The sequence below is a fragment of the Mucor velutinosus genome (assembly GCF_035048745.1).
Source record: "Mucor velutinosus strain NIH1002 chromosome Unknown tig00000165, whole genome shotgun sequence".
Taxonomy (NCBI): domain Eukaryota; kingdom Fungi; phylum Mucoromycota; class Mucoromycetes; order Mucorales; family Mucoraceae; genus Mucor; species Mucor velutinosus.
Genome location: NW_027041913.1, coordinates 461995 through 484322, shown reverse-complemented (window position 1 = coordinate 484322; position 22328 = coordinate 461995). Strand labels below are relative to the sequence as shown.

The window sequence follows — 22328 nt, the reverse complement described above, 5'->3', positions numbered from 1 at the left end:
CCTTCGAGTATACGCTGGCGCCTTTTAATCGCTTTCTTTACATTCGGCTTAAACCTAAGTCTGGGCACGACAGTTTTGCTGTCATTGATAAATATTCAACGAATAGGAGTGCCGAAAAAGTTATAGAGTGTCACCAAAATAAAAGCCGACTCAAACCAGCTAAGGTTTACTTATAATAACAGACAACATCAGCGAACTAAGCAAGATTGCGCTTCCATTAATTGATTGTTTAAACTCTTATCCGAAATACCTTGATCTATATCTGTTAATAGGACGAAATATTCGATTGCAGATCAGAGTGAGTGTATTTCACACAATCCAAACATTGCAAAATTTACCCCATCAAATATTAGTTGAACAATGTATACCAAATGTTAAGCACAAAGAATAAAAGGATTATGACTTGTAGCTTATAAAAAATGTTTGATAATATAAAAATAAGAAAAGACTTCTTTGAATAAGATCAGACACAAAACCTATAGATTTATTGATGAAGACAAGAGTTATTCTGTTTATACTAAGTTCTGAATGCCAAAGTAGCAATTTATCTTGTACAACACTTATCACATCTGGTGAACCTCAGTATTTAGATAGCTGAGATGCACTTCAATTATCATAGCTTGTCCACGTTGTTGCACAACACAGACATATCTACCCATCACAAATACCTTAATCTTTATAGACAGTTGTAGTCCTTCTGACACAAAACCAAACACTTAATATAAGTATCATTGAATTCTCCTTTGAATTCTTTACAAGTTTCAAATAAGTTTGAAGGGATTGCTGTTATCAAGAATCAAGTAATTTATAAGTCGACAGATTTCGGAACCCCACGAAGCCCCATTCAGAGCCATAGAAATTGAAACTCCGTCTAACCTTCCCATGTGTACACCACACAAGCATGCATTGACCAAGCATATTAAAAATCGGAGTGTACAAAAAGGACCATATTAACTTGCTTGTTTCAAGTTATCAATAGATACTTGACATGTTGGAAAATCTTGCTTTTAAGACTAGACAGTTGTAGCTTGCTTTGTTTAATTATAATAAGTTTTCCGATTTAAAGTATGAATATTCCCCCACTTAAAAATAGCATCTTCAATGTTGATTATTTCATGAAGTACGCATTTCCAATATAATGTTCTCACTTAGAAGTTGCTCCAATATCATTATACTAAAACATATTTATGTTTAATTTTTCCACCTAGAGGACCTTGATTAGAAAGGCTGGTGGCCCTAGTAGGGTACTTGTTCAAACGACGTTTTAGTTGATGCCAGACATGTTCAATGGGGTTTAGGTCAGGGCTTTGGAGGGGGCCAATCAAGGGCACTTTGCACAGAAAGTCCGTGATGCGTGAACCATTTTTTAATGGGACCAGAAGTATGTGGTCTTGCGTTATCTTGCTGGAATCTAAACGTTTTCTTGTCCAGCCCATAGTACTCGATAGCGTCTAGCAAGAATGAGTCCAGAATTTCAGCATAAACTTCTGAGTTAACAGTTCCTTCGGTAATGGTGGAGCCATAGCTGGGTCCCACCGCTGTTATCATGCCCTAGAAAACAACACCACCACCATTTCCCTGAACTTGAGCCTCAGTTTGATGAGGCATCAACTCAGTGGGCCTGTCAGTCCAGTAGAAAGATTCGCCGTCAGATCCCCACATGTTGACCCTGGTTTCATCGGAAAATCCCCATTTACGCCAATCGTCCGCAGTCAAATGTCGATGTCTCTTGGCCCACACAAGACGCTTTTTCCGGTTCTCCGCAAACACGAAATTGGTCTTTACCTTTCTTTTAGCCTTGAACCCTTTGCGCTTGAGTATATACTGTATATTCCTCAAAGTCATCTGAACTCCCATATGAGCAAGGTAGCACTGCACACCCCTAGGGCCGTCTAAATTACCATTGCGGAGATTCCTCTCAATGTAGTTCATATTTTGCGTAGTGATTTTGCTGCGTCTTCCGGGTTTGGCATGTTTTGAATGAACAAGAAACTTCTTCCTGTAGCGAGAAAGTACACTAACGGACAAATCTGGGAATATTTTTTGAATGGCACGGAGGGAACAACCTTGGTTGAAAAGAGTCTTGACAAATCCTTGAACCTCCTGAGAAATGGGACGTGTCATGTTAAAAAAAGTGATGGAGTAAAGATGGTAAAATATAATGAGGGAAAAGACCAAAATCTCAGGCTTCCTTATACTTTTTTAAGTATTCCTCGGATAACTAACATTTTAAACATAACTGATATAAAAAATTAAGGCTCTCGGATCATTTTCGTGGAATGTATACAAACAATAAGGTCATCAAGCGATATTTCCAATTTTACAAAATTGAAATTTTTTATTTTACGTCAGTTGCACTAGCTCAATATCTACTGTATCAATTATTATAGTAGCTCATTTTGTGGCTAAAAACCCAAGCTTTTGTAGTCTCACTTTAGTTTTAAAAATGGAGAAAAATTGACAGAGCTGTAAGTGTAAAACTACGAATTGGCAAAACACTGGAACGTTTTTTCGCGCACTGTATTATTCATCAGTACTTATCCGTATACCGTTAATAGCCCCACATAAAGCATGCTCTAGTCAGAAAAATAACCCTCTACAACTTTAACTATACATACACTCTACATTTTTATAGCAATTCAAAAAGTTTTCTTAGTAACATCTACTTAATATGCACCATTTTTTAAAATCACTGATTTCTCAGTAAACATGTTAGCTACTCAAATTTAGTTTACACTATCGTTACCTTGGCAAAAAACTGGTATAGAAACATGTTACTTTCAAAGCTCTAGCATCAGTATTTAGAAAATTGATTTTCGATCTTCCAAAAATTGAAAACCTCAAAATCAAAAAACATTTTGTACCTCCAGGACCTCATAGGTAAAAAAAAAATAGAATTTCATCAAACTTAATACGTTGTGGAATAATTGTGGAATTTGAGGCTTAATAAGACTAAAATTTACGAAAAAAAAAAGAATGAAAAAAGAATAAAGTCAACTTGATAAAGGTAGGTTTTATTATCAAACTGACAGGTGTGATGTGTCATTTCTAAACCAAATCTCCAAATGCGTAGAAACAATCAGTTCAAGCACAGATAACATCAGATCATAAATTTTGACATGAAACAGGATTTAGTTACGATCCGTATCATGGTATGTTTAGGATAATAGATCTAATCTATTATCCTATCACCCAAATCAACCCATCTAATACCTTATCCTCACATCAAATCCCTGAATGCGAACAGTATATAAACCTTCTTATTTCCAATGTAATAAGCGATATTCTTTACCTGATTAATTTCATATTCTTTTTATATATAATTTATTTCTGATAAATCAAGGTGTAAGGTAACCTGAAATATCTCTACTGGCAAGGTAGATGATCCTTCTTATATACTATAACAATGGATAAACATTCTATCAATTAAATTGACAAATAAGTCAATGTCGGAATACAAGTATAAGTCTATAGCGCCATCCATATCCGTTATGCCATCTACAGCTTATATCTTATAGTATGAATCTTATAGTACTAGCGTATCTGAAGTCTATATCTTCTTATAGTATAAATCGATATCGTACATCTAATCCAGTGTACATACAGTTTATATCTAAATCTGGTAACTGGATGAACTGTCGGAACGCAGATCATAGTGGATGTATTCCACACCATATGCCAACGTCTTAATGATGAATGCAACTGCAGCATTTTGCTTATATATCAAGGTCATGGTTTAACATTGGCATATCTGGAAGATCATCGATTTCTCAACAACAGTCATCAGCAAGTGCCCATCAACCTACAATTCAATTACACTGTTGTTTTTCTTGCAACGTTTCGTTATAGCATCATACTAATTTCAGAGTTCTAGCATCAGAAATTGGAATCGTCTTTATACTTTCAGAATTCGATTTGAGGCAAAAAACAGCAACCCATGCAATCGAAACTTGTTCAGAATCAATGATAAACAACGCAGGGGCATTTGGTACAGGAAGAAGCTGGTACCTAGTGCACTTACTGCTGTGTCTATTATATAACTTTCCCTGTATAATAAATTTAAAGAATCTCTCTTACATAGAACAGTTTAATGGATGATAGATAAAGTGCTTGCGCCTTATCTTACTTTGAATAAAAGAGGGTTTAAATTGTATTTATTTAGTTGTAGTTCTTTTATTACAATATTATATTAGGATAAATGTCAGATCAACATGGAATCTACTAGTTATAACTCTTCACCGTTTAGGTCTCTGAGCCAATCAAATCGCTTGAAAACTCCGCTGACCTAAAAATTTTTTTGCGAGGGTTTCCCCCTGTTTTGATGTGAGGCAAAATTTTAAGCGCCGATATAATAACAATATAGCCGCTGCTATCATCAAATTTCCCTCAGGTGCTAGAGCATGCCTTACTTACACCACCTAGCTTTAGATTCTGGCATTGAGACCCTCAATCATCACTAAAGTAAGTAGTGATAACCAAGTGGAGGCAGCCTATCTACCTCCTAGCCTCGGATAAAGTCTTGTTGAGCTTCAGGGATAGGCACATCCACACAACGTAAAAAAGGCATGCTTCAAAAGAAACATAGTAATAATAAAGGAAAGAAGAAAAGAACATACTACTATAGGAGTCTAGTAGTACGTAGGCAAAAAATGGATACTCACACAAAGTGAGTCAAAGAAAAGTATAACAAATACAACATCAGTGATGTTCAGAACATCTCGTTGTTGTTGCAACAAAAACGCATACATGAGCAACATGCATAGGAATAATAGTCGTATGTAAAGCAACACAAACACGCACAACTGCAAAAGCAACAGTGGTATTATAACTTTGCAATAGAACATAATGACTACTAATGTTGTTTCATATGAAGCCGCAGAGGCAACACAACCAACAAAAGAAAAAGAAAGACACAACAAAATAAACATGATAAAATGCATTATCACGAGAAAGGAAGCAGTAATACAAACGTTCAAAGAGGTTTTATATCATTACGACCAGAATAAAAAAAAAGTTACTTACCACTTACCACAGCCACGGAGAGACCAGAAGAGTATAGGGAATCGCCAGAGATAGACCAGAGAACAAGCATGCAACAAAGACAGTAGACCAGGAAAGACCATATTAGCAGCAGCAACACCAGCAGCAACGCCAGCAATAAAAACATCATTAATAACACCAGCAGCAATATCATCAGTAGCCCCAGTAGCAACACCAGTAGCAATAACACCAACTCCATAGAAAAACCAAAGAACGAGCGGCACCAGAGACTAGACAAAGATTAAAGAAGCAACCGCCAGAGATAGAGGCCAAAGAAGCAGACAGCAGAGATAGCAGAGAAGTAATGGCAGCAGCACCCACGACACAGGCAAAAAAAATTATCGAAACCCAATAAACAAATTCGATTAGTGCTGATTCTACGTCTTCCAGTGCTCGTTTATCGAATAATGTCTACTATATTCCACGTTAAAGAAGCAGTATCAAGCTCTTTTAGCAATACAAGGCAGTGTTATTAGCAGTTAGGGTATTATTATCAATCGAACGGTTTCCAAAACAGCCATGGTTTGATACTAAACGCGTTTTGCAAAAGGAAAAAAAAACGAGCGAATGGAAAAATGAGAGGGCGTTCTATCCGACGTCACAGCCAGTGGATTTGGCCTCAGTCTTCTGCCACAACAGCTGACGCTGCGGCACTCAAATTTGGATTTGTGCAGTTGTCATTTTTGTGTTCAAATTTTGACTTGATCTGACATCCTTTAAACATTTTTGCTAAATTTGACTATGAAAAATGTCATTGTTATACTTTACTTTCTAATGCATTTATAAAGTGTCAATGAAGGCGCATCGGATGATGCTGGTTACATTTAGTTTTTAAACTGAAAATAATGAGCAATTTTCAAAAATATGAAAACAGGTTTTCTGTGAATATGTCAAAATTTAGCATATACAAGCCTCATAGAAAGAGTTTCCACTGTTGCATTCCATCTTTACGATCAATTTGATCTGATATGTATCATAAGAAAAGTCTTTATTTTTGAGGTGAAAAATGCGATCGTTTGATTTTCAAGAATTTTCCCTTGCTAATACACATGAAAAATATGCGAATTTTCATGGATTTGCAATGACCCAAAGAAATTTGAGATAAAGCATCAGGAAGTAAAGTGTGGCCAAAAGGAGGCGTGTGGTACTAATCCAAGCCCTCAAAACGCTTTGTGGCATGAGTTATTCGTGCTTGAAAATGACTAGATTTGAACAGAATTCGACCTAAAACGAAGGGGGTAGTCGGTTGCATTGCCAGAAGAGTAAGTCAATTACGCTTGCGGAATACATCCACTATGATCTGCATTCTGACAGTTTATCCGGTTACCAGATTTAGATACAAATTATATGTACACTGGATTAGATGTAAGATATCGATTTATACTATAAGATATGGACTTCAGATACGCTAGTACTATAAGATTCATACTATATAAGATATAAGCTATAGATGGCATCACGGACATGGATGGCGCTATAGACTTATACTTGTATTCCGACATTGACTACGGATGTTTACCATATCTGGATAGGCACCAAGATTAATGCAATATGAGCCTGTTGCTTCAGATGTGCACTTTATGATCCACGCTATAAGACACATGCTTATATCCGTAATACTAGCTACAGATACTGTATGTACTACAGACTTGTACTATATATGAGACATGCTATAGACATGCATACGATATGTTATAGACATGCCATATATCCAGATACATGCTAAAGATGTATGCTTAGCGATATACACTCAGATATGTACTATTAATATAGACTAAGTAGACTGTACCTATCGGATACATGCTACTAGATCGATATTAATTATCCTTATAGAAAGGATAGATCAGGGTACTTTGGATGAGAGTCTAATTATTCATCCAGACAGAGCTAAATCATGATTAGCTTGCTGGAGTTGTCTTTTAGCATGATTAGACATTAGTTGATCTGAGTTGACTTATTTGTCAATCTAATTAATAGAACTTTTATCCATTGTTATAGTATATAAGAAGGATCATCTACCTGGCCAGTAGAGAGACTTCAGTTTACTTTACACCTGTCAGTTTGATAATAAAACATACCTTTATCAAGTTGACTCCATTGTTTTTTATTCTTTTTTTTCCGTGAATTTTAGTCTATAAAGCCTCAAATTCCACAATAATACTTGGGCTGCATGATTCTAGATTCAGGTACCAGATCGAAGCTTGATTCATGACAGTTACTTTACATTCGACTATTACCATGCACTTTGCTCATGTATGCAATTCTATTGCAACAACAACGAGCTCTTTTGAACATCCTTGATGTTGTGTTTGTGATATGCTTTTCTTTGACTCACTTTGTGTGAGTGTCCTCTTTTTTTTTTTTTTTTTTTTTTTTTTTTTTTTTTTTTTTTGCTTACATACTACTTGTTGTGCCAGAAGGGCTACAACTGTCTATAAAGATTAAGGTATTCTTGATGGGTAGATATGTCTGTGTTGTGCAACAACATGGACAAGCTATGATAATTGAAGTGCATCTCAGCTATCTAAATACTGAGGTTCACCAGATGTGATAAGTGTTGTACAAGATAAATTGCTACTTTGGCATTCAGAACTTAGTATAAATAGAATAACTCTTGTCTTCATCAATAAATCTTTAGGTTTTGTGTCTGATCTTATTCAAATAAGTCTTTTCTTGTTTTTATAATATCGAACATTTTTTATAAGCTACTGTTATATCAAATGTCATAGCAAGGTCTCACACTAAAGGTTTTAGGCTATTCTTAGGTCCTTTGGGTAAATCATGCTAATCATGATTTACAAATCAATTGTTGGGTAGATAGTAAACCTATTTGTATTATAGTTCATCATCATGCTGTAAACCCTAGCATAATGAAAAGTATATAAATGCATCCTTGGGATGCATTCTCAATAAAAGTGTAATTCTTTGGCAGATTCAATTTTACATTGTATTTTGACATAACAGCTACAAATAATAATCCTTTTATTCTTTGTGCTTAACACTACTATACTCCTATAGTAATATGTTCTTTTCTTCTTTCTTTTATTATATTTATGTTTCTTTTGAAGCATACCTTTTTTACGTTGTGTGGATGTGCCTATTACTGAAGCTTAACAAGACTTTATCCGACACCAGGAGATAGATAGGCTTGCAGTGAAATCGGGTTTAAATAGATTTCACAAAAAAAAATAAAAGCAATAGTAAAATACAATAGAAATCAACTGTATTTTATTTGTGTATAAAATGAACTGAAGATCCTGGAATTGAGTAAAAAAAGAAGAGTATTTATACATTTGCATCTGGCTTGTAGGATTAGTGATGATAGAGAGCAATAGGTGCTGCTATTGCGATATCTGGCAAATGTTGTTGATGTTTGATTTAAAGTGGTAATCAATGCAGGAGCACTGGCCATAAGGGTCGATTTGAGTAACCTTGATGGGCTTGGGTGAGCTATCGTCATAGCATGATTTAATGTAATCTTGATGGTTTAAAGTGTGATGTTTGTTATTGAAGCATGGAATCCTTTATCTGGGATATTGTGCAACTATGGCAGCAGGGCATAGTTGTCATATTTGAATATGCTTGTTATTGATTTAATTCTATTTGGATAAAGATACCATCACCTATTACGACCATCATGGGTGTGATTGAATACACTGTGATCAGGAGTGATTCATTCACACGATGTGCGATATAAGCGTGTATCTTTACTTTAGTATTTTTAAATGGGTTTTTGATGTACATTTGAGCGCTTTCATTAATAGATCCAAATAGCATGAATTTGAATGAGTGCTATTTGATGAACTTTGGTTTTCAATTAAGTTGCGTTTGGGTGGCTATTTCATTACAAGGCTGCCTCCACTTGGTTATCGCTACTTACTTTAGTGATGATTGAGGGTCTCAATGCCGGAATCTAAAGCTAGGTGGTCTAAGTAAGGCATGCTCTGGCGCCTGAGGGATATTTGATGATAGTTACAGCTATATTGCTAAATATATCGGATTTTAAATTTTTGCCTCACATCAAAACAGGGAGAAACTCTCGCAGTTTTTTTAGGTCAGCGAAGTTTTCAAGCGATTTGATTGGCTCAGGGGTCGAAGCACCGAAGGGTTACAACTAGTTGATTTCCTATCGGTCTGCCATTTATAATATTTATGTGTTTGTAATAAAAGAATGATTAAATGAATACAGTTTAAAGTCTTCTTTATTTATTAAAAGTAAGATAAGGTATAATCATTTGATCTAACATCCATTAAACCGCCTCATGCGAGTGATGTCTATCAAAGTTTATTATATTATAGGGAAAGTAATAATATAATGTAGGTACTACAGCATTGCACTATGTCTCAGGTCTTTCCGGTACCCAATGCCTCGCTAAAAAGCATGCGTCGTTTACCATTGATTTCCATCATGCTTCAATTTCATGGGATGCTATCTTTTACCTCATATCAAATTTTGAACGTGCAAAACTATTTCCGTTTCAAAGTTTGGGCCATCATCAAAAATTATGTTTTAAAATAATGACGCTAAAGGTCTGAAGACAGCATGTTTCTTTAGCAAAATTCTGCGAGAAAAATAATGGTGTACTTGGATTATAGGTTGGATAATGGGTTGCTGTTCAAAAACGGTTGATTTTCGAAATAAGACAATTTGAGCAAAGACATATGTATGAAGCCTATTAAAAGCTATCAGTTACAAGTGATTACAAGTCATAGTAAAACGATAGATGAGGTGTTGCAAAACGTTGTATTTAAAATCGCTTGGTAATAACTTGCTTCATTTTAGTGTGGCAAGGTTTACAGGTGTGTTGCGTATATTGCGAAAAAGGAGGAACAGCTATTCCAAGCCCTATGTCAGTGCTAGAGCCTTTATATTATGACCCTTATTTCACCTTGAGCGATTGCTAAATAGTCGTTGGTTCGATCCCTAACAGCGTCGTTAGATTCTAATAATTGAAAAGCGCAGGATGTTCTAGTACTGAAAGATATGGCTGACTTATAAGCAGCAATATTTGTATTAGACAAGAGATAGCGTTCATTTTATTTTACTGTTTTTTTTTGCAAGCATCATGTAAAAAGTGTAATTAAAGTAAATATAACGTCGTGAAGGGTGGTAAGGTAGTTTTTCAACTTTAAAAACAACGCTTATTGGGGTTGACAGTTGCTACAATCTCTAAGGCTCCTGTTACTTCTTCTGGTGCAACGTTCCTGGATCAAATTCGTGTGCTTGTTATCCAATACTATATTCAAATTACAAACGCTCTTCTTGAATGTAAAACTGGCTGAATTTTGAGATGGTGATATTTACCTTGTTTTCTCTTTCTCAATCCAGTTATCCGTGAACCCACACCCATATATCACTTTGTAACTGGTAAACCAATATTCACGCCATAATGTGATCTATTGCTAGCCAAAAGCATTCTGCATTACATGCCGCTCTTACTGGCTTCTTGGTAGGTGTTGATATGATGTTTGTCGTGCAGATTTCTGACGGTTAATGACAGGCACTTACTGTAAAAGCGATCAGCTTTGCTTCCAAAAGAGGGTATGTTGAAAGCAATGCCGTCGGTCATGTTGAATTGTAGTCTAGTCTTTAAACATCAGAGATCAGGTTCAAATGACGATTTATGCCATGAACTTGTCCAGTCAAATCCAAGCGCAACGCAAGAAATGATGTATCTGTGATGATGCGAATGGAACCCAGATGATCTTTAAAATTTACCAAACACGACGTGCCTTTCTTTTTCCCTTAATCATGTCAACGTTTGTCAACGAACAAGTAAAGCGGCTCAACACATCACTCACCCAATCTTTCGAAAGGCATATTGCCAGCAAAGCAAGCTTGTCATCCCTCAATGAAAAGGATAAATTTTTGCTTGAAACATCACAAGCTTTGGATATGACAAGCTCCAATTTGCCTTCTTTTGAAAAGGTGCAAGAATATCTTGAACGGTACCATGAATTCAAAGTTTCAGGTGATATGAATGCCACGTCAGAAACAGCAGATCCAGCTCTTGAATGGCTCTTTGTAGCGAAATGCACCATTGCTGTCTATGGCCAAGTGTTCTCCAAAGTGCTCAATTTGACTCTACCTATTTCCGAGTCGATCGATTACTGGAATAGTATTCAGGGTAGCACAATCAACGAGTTATATTACGCAATGCAAAGTAAAAAGTCCTTGAACACACCGAAGCAAAGAACTTGTATACTAACACAGAACTCATAGTTGCACCATCTCGCATCTACTCATTACTCAAGAACACAGCCAAGCAGATCAGCAACACGTCCTCTGTTGTGGATCAAGCCAAATCACTGTTTACATCCTCCGACTATGTATTGTCGCAATTATTCCCTGTTCACAACAATGGCATCTACAATGATAAATCCAAAGCAGAAAAGCAGCCATCGCTGAAATCATTCAATGCTTTCAATGCATTCAAATTCTTCAACCTATCTTCCTATCATCATCGTCCTTTGATCCTTGAAATCATCAGCAGCGAAGTGTGCCTCAAAAAGAAAACATTGCAGCAGTTTCGCTCGGAGCAGGCAGCTAGTTTGGGCGTTTTGTTATTGACACCTCCTCAATTCGACAGTCAGGACGATTTTGCAAGTGCAACAGCAAAGGAGACCAAAAACTGCATTGAGGTTATCAAGTATGTCTTGGGATCTGCTTCTGGTGACAGCGAGCAGATTGAAAAGAACACCCATCATCTGCAGCAACGTCTTAGCACGATGGATCTGCGACAAACGTCTGCAAATGATGCCACTGCAGAGTTGTACAGTGTGACCAAGAAATGGTCGTCTTCGTACAACAACAGACTCCAATGCATCCAGTCAACTTACGGCACACCATCTGTCATCACACGTTATTGGATTCCTGCATTGGGCTCATATTTTGTGGGTGGATTAGCCCTTCGTTATGGATTCAAAAGAAGGGAGGACATCATGCACTGGGTTGAAGAAGCTGGAAAGACTGCGCATGATTTCATTTTGAATTGGGTCTGGGAACCCGTCGTCAAAGTATACGATACGATTCGACTTAAGGATCAACGACTAAGCTTGTTGAGCAAAGAAGGACTTCAAAGTGATTTGGATGTAAGTATTCAGGGCGGTGAATCGTACAGTGCCATACTGACTCTTTCTGTAGTCACTCGAGCGCATGGTCATTGGATTTGCAAAGGACAATCTACATATGCCAGAGCATGAGCTATCGCAACTAGCTATCAACATTCGCGAAGGAGACATGTCTGTGCTGCTGAAAGAGTATGAAAAAGAGATCAAGGTAGCGCTTTTGGTGGAGATTTGCATGCAACAATACTCATTTTGCCAATAGAATCCTCTGAGAAATGTGATTGTAGGTGATCTATTACAAACCATCCTCATTCAAGTCCAAAAGACAAAGGTTGATGTTGATCTGGCCATGTCTGCGCTGGACAAGTTGCTCAAATCCAATGAATTGAATTTTGCCTTTCTGGGTATGCTTTTGCAAATAGATGGTAGCAGACGATTCTAATTTCTATGCATGTAGCTGTTGCACCTTCGATGCTTTTGACTTGGGCGTCGATATCTTGGTTCAGAAACACCATCCAAGGCAGATCACAGCAAAAGATGAAAAAGACTGGGTTACCAATGAAAGAAACACTTCGTCGTATTGAAAGACAATTGATTGTCATGGAGCCCATTCACCAGGAAAAAGGAGAGCTAAATGAGTGGAGCAGTGGTAACCAGTACCAAATTGAATGTGAAACGCAAGGAATTCTACTATGCGAAGTCCATTTATTGCGTGCATACGCTCGTTCATTACCCCTTCAAAACTCAACTCGTGCTAGATTTTTGGAAGATATCCGGGATTTAGAGAATCCTTCCTTGACAAATGAACAAAAGATCCAAACTATTGCTCGTATGAGTAGATTCTGGAAGTTTTTATCTTAAAGTAGTCAGTCTTTTACCACTGCTTTTGCTATAGCGATAGTGTAGGTGTCCTTTTGTCCATGCTCTCCTTTTATCCAGAAAAACGATATGATAGCACCACAATAACCCCTTAACTAATAAAACTGTACACTAAAATAGATTTCATTGTCAATTAATACGCCTATAAATGCTCCCATTTCTCGCTACTCTTTCTCATTCACTCTCTGTAGTTCATCAAACACAACCACCGGTAAAATGAAATTGACACTCGCACTCTTGTTGGTTGTATACTGCATCCTTGCCGCTTCAATGCCTGAATCCATCTCTCAAGATGGCATTACCGAATCTGGCCCATTCAAGAACAAAGTCTCTGGTTCCGGCAGTAGTGCCCAAACATTCAGTCAATCGACCACAGAATACACTACGACGGACGGCCGTACTCTTGTAAGTAGCAGTTCCAACTTTCAAAGTAATACCTCCAATGGCTACACATTAGAGTCAAGATCCTGGATCATTTCAGTTGTGACAATGTCATTAATCCTTTATTTTTCCTTCTAATTGTCCTTACAAAAGAGAGCAGATGCCTTAACAAGGCAGTATGTCACAGAAAAGCAACTAAAAGAAGAGATAACCAAGCAGTTGACACTGATGAACAGTAAAAAAAGAAGAAGATTATACTAAACTAGTCGTCCTCCTCATCAGAGGCTACTTCACGATGTAAAAGATCTAAATAAAACGAATAATCTTAGTATACCTTACTTTCAAACCGTCTTGTGTGCACTTTTACCTGACCAAGCATTGTGCTCAAATTTATGCACAATCTTCTTTGCATCTGGACTTGTCATATCATTCATGGTAACATCAATGGCATAGTATTGCGTAAAGACATCGTCTTCAGTATCATCTAGAGCGAGCATATCCGTTGTGCTCTCATTGACAGTACTGATATTGCATCCTGGCATGTCAGCTGTAAGAGACATCCTTCGTATCGACATGGCGGTAGCTCTTCTGGCAAGTATGTTGGGCGGAGACACTTGTGCCTTTTCAGAGGCTGATATGCTTGATGCTGGGGTTGCTGTTTGTTGCGTAACCATGCTTGCTCTTTGTGCAGGAGGTGCGCCTAATGTGATGGGTACAATGACTGTGGAATTTCTTCTCTGAGGCATGCCTCTGGCTACGTTTGCAGGATTAGCAAATCGATCAGGTAGTCGCAATGATTGTTGCTGGCTCTGCAAGTCTGGCTCTGCCAACTTGATTGAATCCACACTCTGTTGGCGTGCTTGGTCCACGACAATCTTGGGCACTATGTTCTCAATTATGTTAGCCACTGCTCAGCATGATATTTCCCCCATGAGTCTACCTCCATTGTTGCGTCTCTCTCGAGTGGGAGATTCCGACTTGGATCTACTGTGTGCTGGTATGCTGATAGGAGGACGAAGTTGCAAGAAAGGGGCAGATCGCTCTCTGCTTGATGATGGCAATCTACTGCCAGGCCTCAACCAGTTGCCTACATTACTTTGATTGCTATTATTACTGTTCAATACTTGGCTGTTTCTGGCTTTTTGGCGATTTTTCAAAAATTGTCTTCTCTGGATCATCATGTTCACTAGTCCTGTGGTACGCTCCGCTGCCAATTGTTTAGCCACCTTGTCCTGGATTCTGGCACGGTTCACTAGTTCATCAAAGCTACATATAAAAGTCAGTACATTATCTTGGTCAAGTAATCATACTGATTTACGTGAGTGATTTAGAGACATCCACCAGGCGAATGGCGAGAATCTCAAGCATTTGGTGAAAAGCAATGCCACGATGTGAGGCTGCATTCAAGGTTTCCTATAAACCAGTCGATTTAGCTTTTGGCCTTGATCCCCATACAAGCATTGATGTATTCTACCTGGTACACTTCGGCGTATTGCCTCTTTCTTTCCTTGATGATATTGGGGTCAATGTTGGACAGTCTCTTATTGAACTCATGCAGATTGAAAAATCGCTCTCCCATGGTATTGCTTGCTCCTTTGGCATCTGACAAAGACACAGTGATCAGATGACCGACATCACCATCAATTTGATTACTAGCATCCAGCAAAGTGCTTAGATAATGCTCTTTCTCATAGATGTGGATGGACAGGACACCTTCTAGTTTCTGCACAATCATTAGTCACTAGGTAGAGGGGCAGCTGTTGTGATGACTTACACTCAAAAAGTTGGGAACGTTTGCTACGTCTATATAGCCAGTGGCTGTAGGATCCAGCGTGGACCATGCCTTTTTGAAGCTACACACAACGTCAGCTACCAGCTATATTGCATCTCGTCATGGACTTACTATCGAAGATCTGTCCTTGTAATCAGTGTAAATTGATTTCTTTTATCAAATGTAAACGAAAAGTTGTCAATGACAATCTATCCAAGCCAATGTCAACAAACAATGCTACTCAATAACGTACTGAGCACTGACCACTGTGAAGAGATTAACAAAGATGTAGGTGCAAACAACGTAGAAGCTGATGAATAGGAAAATGGCATAATTTGGGAATCCACAGTCATCTTTGCCTACACATTCAGGCGGCAGAACGGTGAAATCATGCATCATGAAGTCCTAGGAACAGTACGTGGTCAGCTATGATGTGAGAGATCACTTGAAATGCGTACCCAATTTTCACCCGTAGTGATGCGAAATAAGGTCAATATGGTGTTGAACAGCGACCTAAAGTTTGCGTGTTCATTTCCGTAGGGTCCATAGCGAGTGGAAGAGAATCCTTCTTGAAAGGCGACACCAAAGCAGATAATGACGATGAAAAATACAAATGATACAAAGAAGATCGACGGCAATGCTCGTCTAAACATGCAGTCAATACGCTTTCTTCTTGTATAATACAACTAATGTACTTACTTGACAGATCTGAATAGTGTGTCCAGTGATTCATTACGTTGAGCTAATCGAAACGCTATACCGACTAGACACAACTTTCGGGACACATCCCATCCAAACTACGAAACATATCAGCATGTGTTCTGACAGTAAGAAATGCCAAACTCACTGGTAACTCTCCATAGTATTTAGGAATCGATGTCAATATAGCAAGCCATACCAACACCATATCGTAAATGTTCCATCTTGCAGAAGCCCATTTATAGAGGCCTAATCCAGCAATCTTTGCTCCCATCTCGAATACATATAATGACAAGCAGATGGCATTTAATGCGTCTATCACAGAAATTGAGAACCAGTACCGGTAATTAACACACACTACTACCTTGTAAATGCCCTAGCCATGGAGGTTGATGCAAATGCTCTGTAGCAAACACAATGATATTTGCAGCGAGAACGGCAGCCATAAACTGAGCAAACTTGCCTCGCTTGTCAATGACCAAGTCATAGCATATGGCCCTGAGTGATCCATCTGGAGGCCTTTCTGCCTTTCTCGATGGCTTCACCAATGCCAGTTGTCTCTGCAAATCCTGAAACTGTCGCTGCGTGTTTGTCAATGAAGAAATACCACTTCTCTGCTTGAAAATCTCCAGGAACACCTATATTGTATACGGCATTAGTTGAGCATTCTTGCATTGAGGACATGTTTATCTTACACCAATAAACAATTGGATCGAGCACAGAGAGGCTACAAACATGAATACGACATAGTAAAGGGAGTAGAATATGGAAGATGTTGACCAGCTGAATTGAGGCTGCAAGTCTCTATCTTTTGGAACCACACTCATTGCAGAGAATAATGACAGTATCTACAGTTAGTGTCAGCATATCCAGTTCAATAGTCGACTCCCTTGCGCTCTTACCCATCCCTCACCAGAGGCACACTCAAACAGATGCAAAAGCGACTTTCCAAACGTATCAAAAGAGTAATCATAGGGGTCTTTCCAGGTTCTTGGGAGTAATATACCGTAATTGTCGTCATCCGTGGCTGGAAATTCACCTAAACAGCCCTGCTTTGAGCCAATGTCATCATCATTGCAGACAAAGAATCGACCACTGAACAAGAAGCAGCCGTAGATAGCAAAGGGCACAAACACCAAAAAGTTCAAAGCGACTGCATCAATCATTTTTGGCAAACCATACACCAAGTCTAAAAAGATGGTACGCATACCTTGCACGTAGTAAACGATGCGCACAGAACGCAGGGTTCTCAGTATACGCAGATAGCTTACATACAGTGCTAGTTTCTCAGCCGAATCCAGATCAGTCGCCATCAGAATGGTCAGAATGAATTGGCCTGTCAGATTCATCATATCAAGCAGGTTCCACGCATTTCTCATATAGGATTTGGGAAGCATAAACACGCCATCTGCTACCATGTGTATAAAGATATCAATCCAATAGATCAGCAAGAGCAATGCATGCAAGGGTCCTATCACCGTACGGATCAATACAGGATGTTGCTCTCGATTCGACTCATCTGCCCATAATGCAAGCAGTGTGCTGATGCAAATCAAGCTCACAATGAACCAGTTGTAGCCGTCCTTGGTGGCAAGATGTGTACATACTTTACGTATCAGATTATCCTTTTTCAGAATGATGATGGATCGAAACACGTTCAGATTTTCGACAATCACTGCCTTGTTCTCTCGAGCCACATTGAGCTCGTATTCATCGCCGTATTTGACCAGAGGCTCGTCTTCTTGATCCAGGTACGCTATTGATGCTGTATCCAAACGGAGGCTGTGATTACTGTATTGCGATGCAACAGACGGCCTTCTTGTGCTGACGCCGCTTTTATGAGATAGCAGAGAGGATGGCCTTTTACCAAAGAATCGAGATGAATGGCCTTGCTCGGAGAGAGAGAAATGAGTCAGATGTCTGTTTGGATGTCCTGGCGAATAAGGGTGAGAGTGCTCGCTGCTGCTGGTGTCTTGTCCTAAAAAGTCCTTGAACCTGCTACTCGTAACTTGAGCGACGAGGTTTTGTGGAATGCTCTTGAAGTCTAGCTTCTTTTCGTCCTGAATGACAAACAGAGGCAATAAGAGTCTAATGGCCCCAGGTTAGATTCGTTACATTGTGCTGATGTGAACCAGACATACCTGCTGATAGTGTCCATCTTGAAATACTCGGGCTTCCATCGATGCTCTCGAATATACTTTTTGATTTGAATTTGCTTGATCTCCTCCTCATCCAAATCAAAGTTCTCCATAATGACAGCGATAAACAGGTTGAGGACCATATCTACGAGGGTTGAGTTAGTAGCAAGTTTATCTTTGGTCAATGCAACTTACAGTGCACTGAGAAATAAAGAAATATCATGTAGATGGCAGCATAAGACACGGATGCATCTTCTTGACTATGCATCGCATCATATAGGATATCAGTCCAGTTTTCACCCGTCATGATTTGAAATAGAGCCAAAAACGCCTGATACGAATTGTCAAAGCGCATGGATGGCTCGTCTTCAGGCACAAACCGAAAGTCGCCACCAAACAACTGCACTGACATGGGCGACAATAGCAGCAGAACCAAGAATGTGAAAAATGTCAAGTTTATAATGCCTTGACCATCGCCAATGACATCAGACTGTATGCACCACAAGATTGAGTCAACATACATTCAATACACATGAGAATTACCTACCAGCAACCTCAATACGCCTGGTAACAAATACGCAACGCGATAGGACCTGCACACACTAAATACAAGCAAGAAGAGATGGTATCTGCTCTCTCGCACAAAGGAGAATTCATCCATGACGGTAGCAATGGCAATGATCAGGTCCACTCGATTCCGTATTCTCATCCAAAACTGTCTCCAATGAAGACATCCATAAATGCGAACCATAATCTCAACAGCAAACAGGATGGTATAAATCCTATTTACAAGATCTTTTTTTTTTCTATCGTAAGTAAATAGCATGTAGCTGAATATTTGGCACTTGCTTACCATAGTACATTTGATCTTTTGCTGACATGTTTGCAGTGTAAAACATCATGCAAAGCACATTCAGCACGACCAGTATGCTGCCGAAATATGGGAAATAAGCATGGTGCGTAACGAAGTGGGCCCATCCTTGTACCCATGATCTGGCCTGACGATGGCCTCCTAATCCAGCTCCCTCGTATATCCACTCTTCGCGATCCTCATCTGAGTGTTCTTTCTGATGATGCGTCTTGTACCGCTTTCCAGAAGCCAGCAGCAGCCTCGCCTTTCGCTTGGAGGAGAAGGCGCTTTCTCGCATATCGCCTCGCACATGAGAAAAGGAGGTGGTAATTACCGCAATGAACATGGGTACCATGATAAAGGTCATCAGATAGATGCAAAACGAGTAGAACATGGCAGCACCCAGCTCAGAGACACTGTCTTGCGTAATGTACAGCAAGTCTGTCCAGTTCTCGGTAGAGATCACAGTCAGTATATTGAGCATGGTGTACAAAATGTTCTCATAGCTCATATAGCCATACTCGGGTTGATTAGCAACGTCTTGAATGCAGACCTGTCCCAGTTTGCAAAAGAGCCCATCGCCGCCAGGATGCGTGTTTTGCGTGCCCGTGTTGATATCATAAGGGCCTGTGCGGTCATTGGCGCTTGTCATGTAACCGCTGCAGGAGATGCGAGGTTCTACATACTGGATGTCTGTCAAGTCCTTATGGAGCCCGTCTTCCGGCCAGACAGCACAGCGTCTACTAAAGGCATTCATAAAGATAAACAGGGCAGCCAGAGAAAATAGCAGCCAGAAAAAGACAAAGAATCCCATGACGTTCTTTAGCATATCATAACTACTGCTCAGCGATTTCATAATAACCGTAGTGCCTTCAGTAATGACCAGCAGTCGAAGCAATCGAGTGGCTGCAAACGCTTGGAAGATAGGGTATGGACGTCTGCCGAGATAAAGCACTGTAGCAAGATCAACCCAGTAAGATACCACCGATATTAGATCAATGCTATTTGGCAGATTGGATAGAAAGCTCTTGTGTGTCACTTTGAGGAAATCGATATCAGTGCCTGCGCCTGATGATGGTGATGCTGCTGCTGCTGCTGCGGAAGAGGTGGTATGATGATGAGGATATGGATTCAGACTGGCGAGTACTTGCTGCTCTGCTGCAGAGAGAATGGACTTGGCATCCTCACTGTCAGCTTCTTCCATGCGAGTGCGGTGCTGCTTGTTTGGCAGAGACAGATAAGACTCTTGACTGTAGATGGATTCTTGGCTGAGGATGGACTCTAAATCATCAATGACAGAAGCACTGGTATTGTCTGTGGGAGTAGCTGCTGGCGATACTGAGCTCGGTGAACGTGGCTCCGATCCACTGACACTACGCGATATGGTATGATGGTTAGGGTACGCTCTCTCTGATCCTGTGCCTGAGAGAATAGATGCTGCAGAGGAGATGGACCTGGGTGGATGTGCAAATGAGGGCAGTAGAGTGTGGCGATGATGGCTACGGATATAGTTAGAGGCGGTATCGTCCTGTTGATCGTCCGAGTAGGATCGAATGGATTCAATATCGCTGGTATAGACTACGGAAAGGAAGCTGGGCCGCCGGTGGAAGTGGTGGCGGATGCGATGGTTCCATGTGCGCAGACTAGGTTTTGTAGTGGAATGCGTGTTGAGGATCAATCCAAACACGATGATTTTGGAGACTAATTCAAACCTAGAAAACAGTTGCTTCAGTATGCAAAGTAGATGCATATTTGCTGGGTACGTACGTATACACTATGTAGATGAAAAGCAACAGGATATCGCCCATCCTGGTAGACAGAGCTGGATCTTTGTTGAACCAGACAGGGACAAATGACATTAGTATCCACTGTGTCAACAACAGCAGCAATATAAGCACTTCAAACCATCTAATCAGCATCAGCGCAAGTCAGCTCTACGTATTGTACGTCGTTTTCTGTATACTCGCCTTGCGCCCACCACCTTCCACAGATAGAGTCGAGTCAAACTAGTAGGCGAAAACAAAAATAAGGACCATCCCTCAAATCTAATTTGGGTATTGTGCTCCTGCTGATCTTGCTGATACTGCTGGATATGAAGGATGGGACGGCATACGTGCTGTATCCATGTAGACACCTTATCCAGATAGTGTCTCTTTTTCTGATGTCGACCAAGCAGCGATGTTCTAAATTGCTGTGGCGAAGGTGGCAATAACAGGCGATCTGACTCTGAATTGATTTGGCTACTCTCTGATCCTGACCTGGATAGGCTGGGCATACGGTCTAGAGGTGCAAATGGAAATATGTTGCCCAGGCTACTCAGGTTTCGCTTTCGTTTGGGCTCGGATGGTGACAGCAGTGGAGATGTCTCTTCGTCATGCTCATTGCTGCCTTGATCTCTATTATTGCTTGTGTCGCCTAACTCTTCCTCTTCAAACAAACCAGTGATGGGAGGCTGATTTGACGTGGCAGGTGTTGTAGTACCATCTGTTGTTGTATGTGTGTCCTCTTCATTGTCACTGGTGCTCTTGCTGTCTTTATTGTAGCCATGCTTCAGCACATAGAGGTACCTTGATAGTGAGGTCATTTCCTCAACGGACATTTTGGTGTCTGCTGGCTCTGATATGCGGCTGTTGACAACGCGAGATGCCATATTCTTTAGCTTGTGGAGAATAATAGACATGGTAGATTGATAGCGTTGCCGCTTCTTGTTTTTCCTGGTTCTACTGAGAGCAATGTGAGCAGCAGATAGTCGAACTAGGCCCGAGAAACGTCGCGGTGGACCTGAGACATCAGGCGGATGAGCATGGTAGCTGAATGGACGGCTGTTGTTGCTAGGAGCATGGCTTGTGTTGACAGATCGACTATTTGTAGACTGCTTCTTGTTGGTAATGGATCCATAAGAGCGGTTTCTGTTGCTGTCGTTTCTGTTTGTTCTGTCAAGAGAAGGTGATACATGCGATGTGGGATGTCTATGATGGTGCTTCTCGTTGCGGCGGTGCCTGGCGTGTTGACCTGAATAGGGATGATTGTACCTTGCCTCGTACTGCGAATTGGAAGAGTTGACAGAGGCATCCGAGTCCCCAGAATCCATCTTGGTGAATGGCGTTGCTAATGTCATGGGCGAATTGTCTTCATTGTACAGCTGACGGTAGATATTGCCATTGCATATGCTCCGACGTCTCTGGATCACTCTTACTCCTGGCATGGGTCTATTCTGAAGCAACAGGTCCAACCTATCCTTCTTCTCTAGCATGTCTCTGGTCAATGGCTGCACGTATTGCTCTTGCTGCTGTTGTGGAATAATGCTTTGCAGTGGGGATGAGGGACTGTTGAGGGATGAATGGCTTCTGCTGCTGTGGTTGTACATGTATTGTGGTGAGCTTCTAGGTGACACAGATTGCGAGCTGGTGCTTGCCATGTCCACTTGCTCACCGAATCGATAATCATTGAACTGAAGGCTCTTATTCGATGATGAAGAGTAACTCATGAAACGTAAAATAGC

At 40.0% G+C, this 22328-nt stretch overlaps 5 protein-coding genes across 5 annotated transcripts; 2 read left to right on the top strand and 3 right to left on the bottom strand.

Annotated features, from left to right (window-relative positions):
- Nucleotides 1-1551: 1551 nt before the first annotated feature.
- ATC70_003088 (Carboxypeptidase) lies at nucleotides 1552-2124 on the bottom strand (the record flags this gene model as incomplete). The annotated part of the gene is made up of 1 exon (XM_064822456.1): nucleotides 1552-2124. One exon carries the CDS (start codon nucleotides 2122-2124, stop codon nucleotides 1552-1554), a length of 573 nt encoding a protein of 190 aa, XP_064679056.1.
- Nucleotides 2125-10792: 8668 nt separating this feature from the next.
- ATC70_003087 (uncharacterized protein) lies at nucleotides 10793-12969 on the top strand (the record flags this gene model as incomplete). The annotated part of the gene is made up of 5 exons (XM_064822455.1): nucleotides 10793-11204; nucleotides 11264-12132; nucleotides 12185-12319; nucleotides 12371-12512; nucleotides 12566-12969. 5 exons carry the CDS (start codon nucleotides 10793-10795, stop codon nucleotides 12967-12969), a joined length of 1962 nt encoding a protein of 653 aa, XP_064679055.1.
- Nucleotides 12970-13203: 234 nt separating this feature from the next.
- rpc25 (DNA-directed RNA polymerase III complex subunit Rpc25) lies at nucleotides 13204-13474 on the top strand (the record flags this gene model as incomplete). Its single annotated transcript, XM_064822454.1, has 2 exons — nucleotides 13204-13392; nucleotides 13445-13474. The coding sequence occupies 2 exons, from the start codon at nucleotides 13204-13206 to the stop codon at nucleotides 13472-13474; spliced, it is 219 nt and encodes a 72-aa protein (XP_064679054.1).
- A 156-nt stretch (nucleotides 13475-13630) lies between these two features.
- On the bottom strand, nucleotides 13631-20685 carry ATC70_003085 (uncharacterized protein; the record flags this gene model as incomplete). The annotated part of the gene is made up of 19 exons (XM_064822453.1): nucleotides 13631-13674; nucleotides 13736-14251; nucleotides 14309-14634; nucleotides 14687-14781; nucleotides 14843-15091; nucleotides 15143-15221; nucleotides 15272-15348; nucleotides 15404-15544; nucleotides 15598-15784; nucleotides 15839-15936; nucleotides 15987-16153; nucleotides 16203-16476; nucleotides 16534-16686; nucleotides 16741-17926; nucleotides 17980-18121; nucleotides 18172-18466; nucleotides 18524-18771; nucleotides 18830-20538; nucleotides 20594-20685. The coding sequence occupies 19 exons, from the start codon at nucleotides 20683-20685 to the stop codon at nucleotides 13631-13633; spliced, it is 6078 nt and encodes a 2025-aa protein (XP_064679053.1).
- A 59-nt stretch (nucleotides 20686-20744) lies between these two features.
- Nucleotides 20745-22313, bottom strand: HRR25_1 (serine/threonine protein kinase; the record flags this gene model as incomplete). The annotated part of the gene is made up of 1 exon (XM_064822452.1): nucleotides 20745-22313. The coding sequence occupies one exon, from the start codon at nucleotides 22311-22313 to the stop codon at nucleotides 20745-20747; it is 1569 nt and encodes a 522-aa protein (XP_064679052.1).
- Nucleotides 22314-22328: the final 15 nt, after the last annotated feature.